The 14,532-nt window shown below is 38.4% G+C and overlaps 1 protein-coding gene across 3 annotated transcripts in view; it reads right to left on the bottom strand.

The window, feature by feature from the left end:
* Positions 1-14,532, bottom strand: part of LIN9 (lin-9 DREAM MuvB core complex component) — a 76,102-nt gene that overhangs the window by 29,845 nt on the left and 31,725 nt on the right. For all 3 annotated transcript variants that reach the window (XM_032318562.1, XM_032318563.1, XM_032318561.1), the window contains 2 exons: positions 13,766-13,891; positions 8,367-8,524 (listed from right to left, as the gene is read on the bottom strand). In XM_032318562.1, coding sequence (XP_032174453.1) covers positions 8,367-8,524; positions 13,766-13,891 — 284 coding nt within the window. The remainder of the gene's footprint in view (positions 1-8,366; positions 8,525-13,765; positions 13,892-14,532) is intronic.

Genomic DNA, 14,532 nt, shown 5'->3' with positions numbered 1-14,532 from the left:
CTGCTTCTACCTTTCTCTCTCCACCTGCTTCTCTGCCTACTTATGATCTCTGTCAAATAAATAAATAAAAATTTTAAAAAATATTATCTTATGTCTATCCATTTCCCTGTTGTCGATTCCAGGTTTGGGCTTTAAAATTATGAACAAAGGTGCTGTGAACATTCTAGTATGTAGCCATCCTTCTGTGGACAGCTGTTTTCACTTCTCTTAAGTAAATGCCTTGGAGGAAAACAGCTGGATCAAAGGGCAGGCATAGATTTAATTTTGTAAAACACGCTACACTTTTTTCCAAAGTGGTAGACCATTTCACAATGCCACCAAAAAAGCCCAGGAATTAATGTAGCTCCACACCCTTGACAACATTTGGTGTTACTAGTTGTTTCAGCGTTAGCCATTCTGGGGTGTGTGTAGTGGCACTTCATTGCGCTTTCAATTTACATTTTTCCGATGACTGATGATGTTGAATATTTTCTTATGTGCTTATTTGCAAGTGTCTATTCAAGTGTTTTGTCTCGTTATTTGAACCAGACTTTTTATTATTAACTTATAGAGTTTATATTTTCTAGATATAGGTCATTTTTCAGATATACATTTTGGAAATATTTATTCCCAATATGTCGCCTGCGTATTTATTTTAATGGTAGTTTTCAGTGAGCAAAAGTTTTTAAGTTATACCTAAAAATCATTTGTTATTTTCTTTCTTTCTTTTTTTTTTTTTTAAAGATTTTATTTATTTATTTGACAAAGCAATTACAAGTAGGCAGAGAGGCAGGCAGTGGGGGACGGGGGGAAGCAGGCTTCCTGCTGAGCAGAGAGCCCAATGTGGGGCTAGATCCCAGGACGCTGGGATCATGACCTGAGCCGAAGGCAGAGGTTTTAACCCACTGAGCCACCCAGGCGCTCCAGAAGCCTTATAATTTTAGCTTTCATGTTTAGCCCTTTGGTTCATCTTAGGTATCGCCCTTTTGTGTAGTTTACGGAAGTATCAAGGTTCATACAGATAGCTAATTGCTCCAGCATTGCTGGAATGCCCTTCCTTTCCACTGAGATGCTTTGATGCCTTCAGGAAGTCAATTGTACATATGTGTGGATCCACTTCTGGGTTAGGTTAACCTTTCCATTTCCATATAAACATTAGAATAAGCATATCAATTTCAATTAAAAAATGCTGTCTGCCTCAACTGTCTGCCTCAACAGATCAATCCTGGCAGAACTGGGGTGCCTGGGTGGCTCAGTGGGTTAAGCCGCTGCCTTCGGCTCAGGTCGTGATCTCAGGGTCCTGGGATCGAGTCCCGCATCAGGCTCTCTGCTCAGCTGGGAGCCTGCTTCCTTCTCTCTCTCTCTGCCTGCCTCTCTATCTACTTGTGATTTCTCTCTGTCAAATAAATACATAAAATCTTTAAAAAAAAAAATCCTGGCAGAACTCATTTTTTTTTAAAGATTTTATTTATTTATTTGCCAGAGAGAGAGAGAGAGCACAAGCAGTGGGAGTGGATAAGGGAGAAGGAGAAGCAGACACCCTGCTGAGCAGAAAGCCTGACTTGGGACTCCATTCCAGGAACCCAGGATCAATGTCTGAGCTGAAGACAGACAGTTAACCGACTGAGCCACCCAGGCGTCCGCCATTGGAATTTTCACAGGGACTGCACTGAGTCTATAGATGGCTTTGGGAAGTATGGACAGTTTAATAATATTGAGTATTCCAATCCATAAGTATGAGATTTCTTTCCACTTTTTTGTATCTTCAGTTTCTTTCATCGGTGTCTTATAGTTCTCAGCATATTGATTTTTCACTTCCTTGGTTAAATTTAATCCCAAGTATTTTAGTGTTTTTGATCTCATCATAAATGGGATTCTTTTCTTTTTTCTTTTCTTTTTTTTAATGGGATTGTTTTCTTATTCAAGTTTTTTTTTTTTTAAAGATTTTATTTATTTATTTGCCAGAGAGAGAGAGAGAGAGAGAGAGCGAGCACAGGCAGGCAGAATAGCAGCAGAGGCAAAGGGAGAAGCAGGCTCCCTGCCGAGCAAGGAGCCCGATGTGGGACTTGATCCCAGGATGCTGGCACCATGACCTGAGCTGAAGGCAGCTGCTTAACCAACTGAGCCACCCAGGCATCCCGTCAATAATTTTTTTTTTAAATTTTATTTATTTGACAGACAGAGATCACAAGCAGGCAGAGAGGCAGGCAGAGAGAGAGGAAGGGAAGCAGGCTCTCTGCTGAGCAGAGAGCCTGATGTGGGGCTTGATCCCAGGACCCTGGGAACATGACCTGAGCCAAAGGCAGAGGCTTTAACCCACTGAGCCACCCAGGTGCCCCCTTTTTTTTTTTTTTTTTAAGATTTTATTTATTTGACAGATAGAGAGAGATCACAAGTAGGCAGAGAAAGAGGGGGAAGCAGACTCCCTGCTGAGTAGAAAGCCCGATGTGGGGCTTGATCCCAGGACCCTGAGATCATGACCTGAGCCGAAGGCAGAGGCTAAACCCACCGAGCCACCCAGGTGCCCCTTATTCAAGTATTTTGAACATAAATATATAGAAATGCAATGATTTTTGAATATTGATTTTATATCCTTGCAATAGTTTTGGGGTGGAGTCTTTAGGGTTTTCTCCAGATATAATCATTTCATTTGTAAACAGAGATAATTCTAATTCCTCCTTTCTGATTTGGATGCCTTTACTTCTTTCTCTTGCCCAACTGCTCTGGCTGGGACTTCTAGTACTATGCGGGTGATAATGGTTACCCCTGTCTTATTTCTTATCTTAGAGGGAAAGCTCTTAACAGCTCCTTGTGGGTATGATGTTAGCTGTGGGTTTTTGCTCTAGTTTCTTAAAATGCAAATTTAGACAGTTTTAAAAATATATAAGCATTTTTTCTGATATGAGCATTTAAAACTGTAGGTTTTCCTGTAACTACTGCTTTAGCTGCACCCCACAAATTTTTATGTTGTATTTTTATTATTTTTATATTAGAAGTATTCGCTATTTTCCCTTGAACTTCCTCTTTTTATTTAGGAGTTATTCAGAAGTAGAACATTTAGTTTCCAAATATTTGAGTGTCTTCAGGATTTTATTGTTTTGCTTTCTAATTAAATTCTGCTGTGTTCAGAGAAATTCTATGTGTGATTTCAATCTCTTAAAATGTACTGACATTGCCACCAGATGGTCTATTTTGACAAACAAATCATGTGCATGTGTAAGGAATATGTATTCTATAGTTCTGTGGATTAGTGTTCAAAAATATCAATCGGATCTGGGTGCCTGGATGGCTCAGTTGGTTAAGCTTCTGCCTTCAGCACAGCTCAAGATCTCAGGGTCTCTTTGTCCCTCCTCTCTCTCTCTCTCTCAAATAAATAAATAAAATCTTTAAAAAAATATATCAATTGGATCATCAAAATTGACAGTGTTTCTCAGGTTCTCTGTATTTGTACTGGTTTCTTTTCCTCTTCTCAGTTACTAGTAGAGAGGTGTTAAAATCTACAACTATGACTGCTGATTTGTATATGGCCTCCTTTAGTTGTCTCAGTTTTTGCTTTAAGTATTTTAAAGTTCTGTTATGAAGGACTTATTAATGAATGTATATTAGGATTGTTACATTTTTCTGAATTGACCTTTTTATCATTATCAAATATTCCTTATCTTGCAATCTATTTTGTCTAATATTATAGCCAGTTCAGCTCTCTATGGTCAATATCTGCATGCCTATCTCTTTCACTTTTAAATTTTGCTTTTAAATTATCAATTTGCTTTTAAATTATCAATGCATCCCAGGCATTTCTTTTTTTTTTAAACCTAGTCTGATAATCTCTGCTTTTTCAGTATAGTGCTTAGTTCACTGTCATTTAATAGAATGAAAATAGGACCACACTTGAGTCTACCTTCTTGCTGTTTATTTTCTATCTATGCCATGGTGTTTGTTCCCCTGTACTTTCTTTCCTATTGTCTTTTATTTATTAGAATTTCAAAATTAACTTCTCTGTTGGCTTTCTAGGTATGCTTCTTAGCATTTTTTTAAAAAAGTAGGTCCTGCCTGGGTGGCTCAGTTGGTTAAGCAACTGACCCTTGATTTTGGCTCAGGTCATGATCTCAAACCCCTGTCCGACTCTGTGCTGGGTGTGGAGCCTGTTTGGGATTCTCTCCGTCCTTCTCCCTCTGCCCCTCCCCCTGCTCACTCTCTCTCTCTAAAGAAAAAAAACAAACAAACTCCTACTAGTTCTCAAAGTATAACCCCACACCAGCAGCATCAGTATCACTTGGAATCTTGTTAAAATGCAAATTCTCAGGCCCTACCCCTGACCTTCTGAATTAGAAACTAGGTGGGAGGAAGGGGTCTGGCAATCTGTTTCATCCACCCCTCCAGGTAATTCTGATGCACCCTGAAGGTTTTGAACTTCAATACTCTACAGATCAGAATACCCAATCTTTACCTACTATGGTCTATTCACAGTCAATACTGTATGCTCTCATAACAAATTCAAGAACCTTGCAACACGACTGTTCCATTTTACATATGTGCCATTTTCCGTAGAAAATTTCTTCTCCTCTCTGTAGATCTGAGGTTCCATCTGGTATCATTTCCCTTCAATCTGAAAAATATCTTTTGGCATTACTTTTGGCATATTTTTTTATGTAAAGTCAGCTACCATTCATAAGTTTTCCTCTTATGTAATATGTTGCTTTTCTATGACTGCTTTCAAGATTTTCTTTGTAGTTTTTCTGTATGGTATCTTGGGGCTTTGCAAACATCTGGGTTATCTGGGTTGGGTTCAGAATATCTTGGATCTGTACCTTTTAATTTAATTTTAAAAAATTAAATGTGGGAATATTTTATCCTTTGTCTTCTTCTGTTTGTTTCCCTGTGCCATGTGTCTCTCCTCTCCTTTTAGGAACTCTATACATCTGTGAAATTGCTTAACATTGTCCCAGAGGCCTCTGAGGCTCTACCACAGTTTTTCCCAGTTTTGTCTGCTGCTCTCACAGTGGGATAATGTCTATGGATGTATTCTCAGGTTCACTCACCCTTGCTTTTACTATTTCTGATCTGTTTTGAAGCCCATTAAGAATTTTTCTTTTCAGATACTATACTTTTCACTTCTAAATTTGTTATACCTAAATAATTCCTCTTTATCTCTGAGATTTCTCCACTAATTATGACCACATTTATATTAAGTTCATAACAAACATTTTTTTTTAAAGATTTTATTTATTTTTGACAGAGAGATCACAAGTAGGCAGGGAGGCAGGCAGAGAGAGAAGAGGAAGCAGGCTCTCCCCAGAGCAGAGAGCCCAAAGTGGGGCTCGATCCCAGGACCCTGGAATCATGACCTGAGCGGAAGGCAAAGGCTTTAACCCACTGAGCCACCCAGGCACCCCCATAACAAACATTTTGAAGCCACTGCTAGTTCCAATATCTTAGCCATCTCAGCATCGAATTCTACTGATGGCTTTCTGACTATAGAACCTGTGTTCGTGTTCCTACATAGGTTTAATAATTTTGTATTGCACGCTAGACAGTATGCTGAACTACTTCTGGTAGACAAAAAAATACTGGCAGATTTCTTGGCCCTGCCACGCTTCCTCTTATTATTATTCTGTTTCAGTTATAAACTAAATTTAGACCATCTTTCCTCCATAATGAGGTCTTTGAATTTCATATAATTTTCATGTGTCATAAAATATTATTACTAGGATTTTTTTTCTTCAGCCATGGGTGGCTCAGTCTGTTAAGCATTTGCCTTTGGCTCATGTCATGATCTCAGGGTCCTGGGATTGAGCCCTGAGTTGGGCTCCCTGATCGCAGGGAACCTACTCTCTCTCCTCCCTGCTTGTGCTCTCTAAATAAATAAATAAGTAAAATTTTTAAAATAAAAATGCAAAAATCATTCTTTTTTAAAAAATTATTATTATTATTTTAAGATTTTAACTATTTGAGAGAGAGAGAGAGAAACCAGGAGAAGTGGAGGCTCAGGGGGAGAAGCAGACTCTCTGCTGAGCAGGGAGACCGTGGGACTAGATCCCAGGACTCCAGGATCACAATCCGAGCCGAAGGCAGTCGCTTAACCAACTGAGCCATTCAGTTGGTTTTTTCTTAAAAAAAAAAGAAAGAAAGAAAAAAAAGATTTTATTTATTTGAGAGACAGAGTGTGTGTGCATGAGCATGGAGAGGAGCAGAGGGAGAGGGAGAAGCAGACTCCCCTCTGAGCAGTGAGCCTGATGTGGGCTTGATCCAAGGACCCTGAGAGCATGACCTGAGCCAAAGGCAGATGCTTAACCGACTGAGCCACCCAGGTGCCCCAAACTCTTCTCATATATTTTTTAAAAGATTTTATTTATTTATTTGAGAGAGCAAGTGAGAGAGAGAGTGCAACAAGCAGGGTAAGGGGCAGAGGGAGAAGCAGACTCTCCACCAAGGGGGGAGCCAGACATGGGGCTTTAACCTGGGACTCCAGGATCATGACCTGAGCCAAAGGCAGAGGCTTAACTGAGCAACCCAGGCACACCCTTTTCTCATATCTTGATACATCCTGTCCAACCTATTCTCCATTACAATGAGAATACCTACTTACAGACCCTCCATAAAACTGCCAGTGCTTAAAATTCTGAAACAATTAACTTTTATGTCATTCTATGCATTCGGACACTTCTCTGATTTGTAGTTGTACTACAGACTTTATATCTGTACTTGTTTATATGGTGTTTTATTTTTATTATTATTATTTTTTAAAGATTTTATTTATTTATTTAACAGAGATCATAAGTAGGCAGAGAGGCAGGCGGGGGGAGAGAGGAGCAGGCTCCCCACTGAGCAGAGAGTCTGATGCGGGGCTCAATCTCAGGACACTGAGATCATGACCTGAGCCGAAGGCAGAGGCTTAACCCACTGAGCCACCCAGGTGCCCCTATATGGTGTTCTAGAACTAATGTATTTTTTCAAGTCTACAATCTCCTCCTCACTTAATTTCTTCTTTTTTTTTTTAAATTTTTTATTTATTTATTTGCACAGACAGAGAGATCACAAATAGGCAGAGAGGCAGGCAGAGAGAGAGAGAGAGAGAGGGAAGCAGGCTTTCCGTTGAGCAGAGAGCCCGACGTGGGGCTCCATCCCAGGACCCTGGGATCATGACCTGAGCGGAAGGCAGAGGCCCTAACCCGCTGAGCCACCCAGGTGCCCCTCCTCACTTAATTTCTAATCTCATCCCCAGATTAATTTTATTGACAGAGAGATCATCTATAACTTTTTTTTTAAAGATTTTATTTATTTATTTGATAGACAGAGATCACAAGCAGGCAGAGAGGCAGGCAGAGAGAGAGGAGGAAGCAGGCTCCCTACTGAGCAGAGAGCCCGATGCGGGACTCGATCCCAGGACCCTGAGATCATAACCTGAGCCAAAGGCAGCGGCTTAACCCACTGAGCCACCCAGGCGCCCCCAGAAAATATTCTTTGATAAATCCAACCACTGTTTAATCCCTTTCAGTGCAGTTACTAATCTACCTATTCACTTAACACCTTGTTATATTTCCTGTGTTACAAAAATTGTAATTTTAGTTTACTAAATTATTAAGGCTTAACTTACACTTGAAGTTTTGGTGGTACTTTTCCTTCCACATCATAACTGAACAGAACAGAAAGACTCACATCTATGAGTTGACAGAATTTACACCCTTAAATTAAAATGCTGAGCAAACTACCTACTGAATAATTACTATTCAGTCATTAGAAATGGACTATCCCTAAACCCAAAGAGCACAAAAACAATGGTATTTGTGAGTTAACTGTTTAAGATTGGTTAGAAAAGAAAAGAAATGATGTGAAAGCAAAAGACAGGACAATTTAAAATTTTAGAAATTCAAACAATGTCTAGCCATGCTTATTCCAGTGAATTTTAAGTTTCATCTTTGTGGCAGTTTGCTTTAGTTTACGTTGTAGTAGACATTGCTTTGAACCAGTACGCTTTCTCCCAAGCAGCTTAAAAACCAGATGCCACAGATGAAGAAATAATAACTTCTACAGTACACTGCTATAGAACTATAGTTTAAGCTTTTATTATTTTTTTTTAAGATTTTATTTATTTATTTGACAGACAGAAATCACAAGTAGGCAGAGAGACAGGCGGGGTGTGGCGGTGGGAAGCAGGCTCCCTGCCAAGCAGAGAGCCTGATGTGGGGCTCTATCCCAGAACCCTGAAACCATGACCTGAGCTGAAGGCAGAGGCTTAAACCACTGAGTCACTCAGGCATTCCTAGCTTAAGTTTTTAAAATTTAAAAGCCACTTGTCTAGTGGTTATCTAGCAGTTATCTTGGTGAAAAATTATAGAGCAAAAAAAAAAATTATAGAGCAAAATGGTAATGAGGTTATGTTCACTTACCGGTAACTTTGGTTCCAATAACCAGGGGCAAAGGAATTTCATCTGGGAGATCTTTGAATTGGGAAACATCTGCAACTTTCCTTTGTTGTAAGAGCCTTATTTTCTGTCGTTTCTGTTTTAATGCTGATCTCTCTTCCTCAAAAAATGCAGAAGAACATCTAGAATAAATTATAAAAATCATATAAACTGATAACTATCCTATACAAACACTTGAAATCAGGGGGCCCCTGGTGACAAGTCAGTTGAGCATCTGACTCTTAGTTTTGGCCCAGGTCATGCATGATCTCAGAGTCGTGAGATCAGGGCCCAGGTCAGACTCCGAGCTCGGCAAGGGGTCTACTAAAATTTCTTTCTCCCTCTGCCCCATCGCACACTCACTCACACTCTCTCTCTCTTTAAAGTGAATAAATCTTTAAAAAAAAAAAACAAAACAACCAAAATACAAAACTTGAAATCAGACCACCCATCTCACCATTCCTTCTTTTCCTCTCTTTGGAGTAATATATTTAAGAATGAGTTCTTAGAAATAATAATTGTTTCCCTTCAAAGTAAATTATATATTTTTAAAAATGGGACTTTGCAAGAGTTATAACTTATAGAGTTATAAGCAAATCTACATTATCCTTTCCTACACAGCAGGAGGATTTGTTCACCATTCTTTGACAACACTGCATCTGGATCCCAGGTCTCCTCCTGGGATGAAGTTCAATTATAATATTCTGTTCAGAAGAACATGATATTTTCCCTGTGACCCAGTGAACACACCAATAAAGAACTAAAGATGAGGCTTACTTCTGTGTAAATGTTTAACCATACTTCCTGCCTTAAAGCATAAATACTGAATTTACTCTTATCTTTAGGGCCTATCTTACTTCTATTTTCAAATACTGGGATGAACCAAAGTAACTTTAGCTTCGTGCCACAAAATATATATCTGTAAAACCATCATCACAGACAAGATCATGAACATCTGAAAACATCAATCACTCCCCAAAGTTTCCTTGTGGCACTTTATTATCCTTCCTTCACAATCTTCCCACTCCTATATCTCCACTGCTCAAGCAATCACTAAGTTGCTTTCTGTCATTATAGCTTCTATCTTCTAAAATTTTATATAAACAATATCATCTAGTATGAACTCTTCTGTCAGGCTTCTTTCACTCAGCATAATTATTCTAAGATTAATCCATTTTGTCATATGCATCAGTGGTTCATTCTTTTTATTGGAGAATAGTAACCTTTTCTTTGAATGTGTCATAATTTGTTTACCCATTCTCCTACTGGTGGATATTTGTGTTGTTTCCAGTTTGGGGTCATTACAACAAAGTTGATATGAACATTTCTGTATAGGTTTTTGTATAAATATATGCTTTAATTTCTCTTAACTAAACACCTAGAAATAGAATGGCGAGGTCATATGGTCAGTGCATGTTTAACCTTTTAAGAAACAAAAGAAGCCAAATATTACCAAAGATGATATACAGATGACAAGCCACTTTGATGCTCACCATACTATGTCATTAGGGAAATATAAATAAAGTGAGACATTACTACAAATCTATTAGAATGACCAAAATCTAGAACACAGACAACACCAAATGTTGGCAAGGATGTGGAACAACAGAAACTCTTGTTCATTCTTGTGGGAATGCAAAATAGCGTGGACACCTTGGAAGAGAGTTTGGTGGTTTCTTATAAAACTATACAGTCTTATCATACAAGCCAGCAACCATACTCTTGGTATCTACCCAGATGAGCTAAAAACTTATGTCCACACCAAAACGTTAACATGGATGTTTACACCAGTCTACTCATAACTGGCAAAACTTCGAAGCAACCATGATGTCTCTAGTAAGTGAGTGGATAAAAAAATAGAGGAGTATATTCAGACAATGGAATATTATTCAGCGCTAAAAAGGATGAACTATCAAGCCATGAAAAGATACAGAGGAACCTGAAATGCATATTTCTAAGTGAAAGAGGCCAATCTGAAAAGGCCACATATGGTATGATTCCAACATATGACATTCTGGAAAATGCAAAACCCTGGAGACAGTCAAAATGACCAGCCATTGCCAGGAGTTGGGGCCCTAGGGAGAAAAAGGAATAAGTGGAGCATAAAAGATTATCAGAGCAGTAAAGATACTGTATATGACATTATAATGATAGATCTATGTCATTATACATTTTTCAAAATCTACAGATACAAAACGAAGAGTAAACCCTAATGTAAACCATGGACTTAGGGGATTATGACAAACTGATATAGACTCATCAACTTTCACAATGTATCACTGCGGTGGAACATACCGATAGGGGGAAGGCTGTGCATCTCTGAGGGCAGGGAATATATAAGAAATCTCTCTATCTTTCTCTCAATTTTGTCGTGAACCTAAAATTCTCTAAAAAAAAATTGACTGAGCCACCCAGGCGCCCTTAATCTTGTAAATTTTAGACATTATGGGTTCATTTGCATTTTTCTATTGACCAAATGTTGACTACTTTCTCTAGTATTTACTTGATATCCTTACATCTTTGGTGAAGCATCCATTCAAATCATTTAGCAATTTGTTAATTGGGTTTATACTTTTTTGTATTTTTTTCATTGACATGAAAACGACACCCGGCATTATATTAGTTTCAGGTGTACAACGTAAGGAGCTGACAATTTTTCTACACCATTCAATACTGACCAAATAAATGCAGTCAAAACCTGCCACGAAATGTTATTACAATATTATTGACTATTCCCTATGCTGTGCTTTTTTTTTCATCTCCATGAATTATTCTTTTTTTTTTTTACAATTATTTATTTATTTGACAGAGAGAAAGATCATAAGTAGGCAGAGAGGCAGACAGAGAGAGAGGAGGGAGCAGGCTCCCCACCGAGCAGAGAGCCTAATGTGGGCCTCGATCCCAGGACCCTGAGACCACGACCCGAGCTGAAGGCAGAGGCTTAACCCACTGAGCCACCGAGGCACCCAAATTATTCTTTTTATAACCAGAATTTTATACCTCTTAATTCCCTGTACTTATTTAACCCACCTCCCCTCAGGTAACCACCAGTTTGTGCTCTGTATTTAAGAGGTTTTTTTTAAATTTTTTGTCCTTTTTTTCCATTTTCTTTCTTTTTTTCTTTTTTAAAGATTTTATCTACCTATTTGATAGAGCAAGTGAGATAGCACAAGCAGGGGGACAGTAGAGGGAGAGCGAGAAGCAGGCTCCCTGCTGAGCAGAAAGCCTAATTCAGGGCTCTCCTGGGATCATGACCTGAGTCAAAGGCAGACGCTCAACTGACCGAGCCACCCAGGTGCCCCTTTTCTTCTTCTTTTAGTTTCTATACATGAGTGAATCATATGATTTTGTCTTTCTTTGTCTGACTTATTTCACTCAGCATAATACGCTCAAGATCCATTCCCGTTGTTGCAAATGGCAAGATTTCATTCTTTTTTATGGTAATATCCAGTGTGTGTTTGTGTGTGTGTGTGTGCGCAACACGCCCACATTCTTGTAACATCATCAGCAACGTCATGTGTTAATACAGAAATAAAATATTATCAGTTCAATTAAAAGTTCTCCTTGCATTTCATCACTATCTACAGAAATCATTAAAATTAAATTCTGTTTCTACTTGCCCAAGTCATTTTTTGGATTTGCACCATCTAAAGTGAAAAAGTCTTGGGTACCTGGGTAGCTCAGTCATTAAGCATCTGCCTTCGCCTCAGGTCATGATCTCAGGGTCCTGGGATGAAGCCCCACATTGGGCTCCCTGCTGGGCGGGAGGCCCGCTTCTCCCTCTCCCACTCCCTCTGTGTTCCCTCTCTCACTGTCTCTCTCTGTCAAATAAATAAATAAATAAAATCTTTTTAAAAAAATTTAAAAATAAAGTGAGAAAGTCTTGTACCTGCTTTTACTAGGCAGAGAGACGTTATATGAGAACTAATAATCTAACAGATTCCAAAACTTCACTCAAAAGTCATTATCAGGTTCTCCAATGTGTTAGAAAGCAAGATATCACTGTAAAAGGAAAAGTCATTTCACATGAAAAGTAATTATAAGAAAATAACATATCGGATAGGTTGACTTGATTTTTCTTTCTGGGGTTTTGTTTTTTTGAGATAACCTGTGTTTTTATTTTATTGAGGTATAGTAGACATATAACACTCTATGTAACATTCAGGTGTACAATAGTGTGATTCAGTATTTGTATATATTGTGAAATGACCACTGCACTAAGTCTTGTTAACATCTGACACCATATGTAGTTAGAACATTTTTTTCCTTGGGATGAGAACTTTTAAGACCCACTGTCAGCAATTTTCAAATACATGTTACAGTATTATTAACTGTAGTCATCACACTATCCACTACACTTCAGGACTTACTTTTATAACTGCAAGTCTGTACCTTTTGATCCCCTTCACTTATTTCTCCTACCCCCTTATCCTGTTTTTATATAAAGTAAGACACGCAGTTGTAAGAAGGCTTTTGCAGTGATAAACAGTTTTTAAAAGGATAATAACAATGTAGGGATACCCTGAGAGCCTCATTAAATATTGTTACCTCCTGAAAAACATGGATGTAACCGCCCACATCCACTTATACACGGGGTTTTTTTTTTTGACAAATGCAGTGCGGTACTGTAAACATATCTTCCATTCCTTACAATCTTCTCAATACCATGTTCTATTCTCTAGCTTACTTTATTATAAAAACACAGTATATAATATACATGACATACAAAATATGTGTAACTGTTTATGTTATCAGTAAGGCTTCCAGTCAATAACAAACTACTAGTAGTTAGGTTTTTGGAGAGTCAAAAGTTTTATGTAGATTTCTGACTGCAGGGTTGGCATCCCTAACCCCACACATTGTTAAAGGATCAGCTATATTTTCTAGTGCCCTCTTAAAGTATTTTTTGGGGGCACCTGGGTGGCTCAGTGGGTTAAGCCTCTGCATTCAGCTCAGGTCATTATCTCAGGTTCCTAGGACCGAGCCCCGCATTGGGCTCTCTGCTGAGCAGGGAGCCTGCTTCCCCCTCTCTCTCTGCCTGCCTCTCTGCCGACTTGTGATCTCTGTCAAATAAATAAATAAAATCTTTTTAAAAAATAAATAAATAAAATATTTTATGGAACATAGTGGGCATAGACAATGTAAGAAAATTATATACAAAGCCTGTAATTTGAACAAAAATAGAATTGTATATTTAATTTTAAGACGCATAGATATAAAAAGCACCTACCTGAAAGCTGGTTAACAGGATATATTTAAGATATAATTATTCTGAAAAAGAGTGTCTCAGTACTAGTCTTTGTGATGATGAAAAAGAATCAATGTGGTAATTACACTACAAACTAAATTACTGATTTCATTTTTAATAAAAATATTATTTTTACCTCCGTGGTTTTCCCATAAGTCGCCTGATTTTTCCCCATTCTACTCTTGTTAACTTTCTTGTTTTTAAATTCGGAAAGGATTCCTTCAGACACACACAGAAGTCATTATCACCTTCAAACAGTGGCCTATAAAACAGAAATGGTATTTTAATGGTTAAGACATGATAAGTTACTTCAGGGTCATAAATTTCAAAATATGCTTTCTAATTTTCAGCATTATACTCATCACCAAGTGCCATCTTTCACTTCTGCCCAGAACATATACAAAACAGGCACAAAGGGCGCCTGGGTGGCTCAATGGGTTAAGCCTCTGCCTCTGGCTCAGGTCATGATCTCAGGGTCCTGGGATCAAGCCTCACATCAGGCTCTCTGCTCAGCAGGGAGCCTGCTTCCCCCTCTCTCTCTGCCTGCTGTTCTGCTTCGTTGTGATCTCTTTCTCTCTCTGTCAAATAAATAAATTTTAAAAAGAAAATTAAAAAAAAGAAAACAGGCACAAATTCAAAGCTAAAACTAAAAGTGTTATCTGTGAAACAACCAATGTATACATGTTACTCAAGAAATACTGACTGTGCTGGAGATTCCAGGAGACACTGATTTTTGCTAAATCTCATGTATGAGTACATCCTAGTATATCCTAGCACTGTCCTTATATCCAGTGAGGACAAACAATGTTAGCTACAATTTATTTTTTCCCAAAGGTAATACCAACACCATGGAGTCCTCCTTGAGATTAAATCAATTTTAGAAAACTGTAGGCCTCTCCAGGA

Source organism: Mustela erminea, chromosome 17 (assembly GCF_009829155.1).
Source record: "Mustela erminea isolate mMusErm1 chromosome 17, mMusErm1.Pri, whole genome shotgun sequence".
In the NCBI taxonomy this organism is placed as follows: Eukaryota; Metazoa; Chordata; class Mammalia; order Carnivora; family Mustelidae; genus Mustela; species Mustela erminea.
The sequence above is the reverse complement of the archived record's forward strand: the minus strand, read 5'-3'. Positions and strand labels throughout refer to the sequence as shown.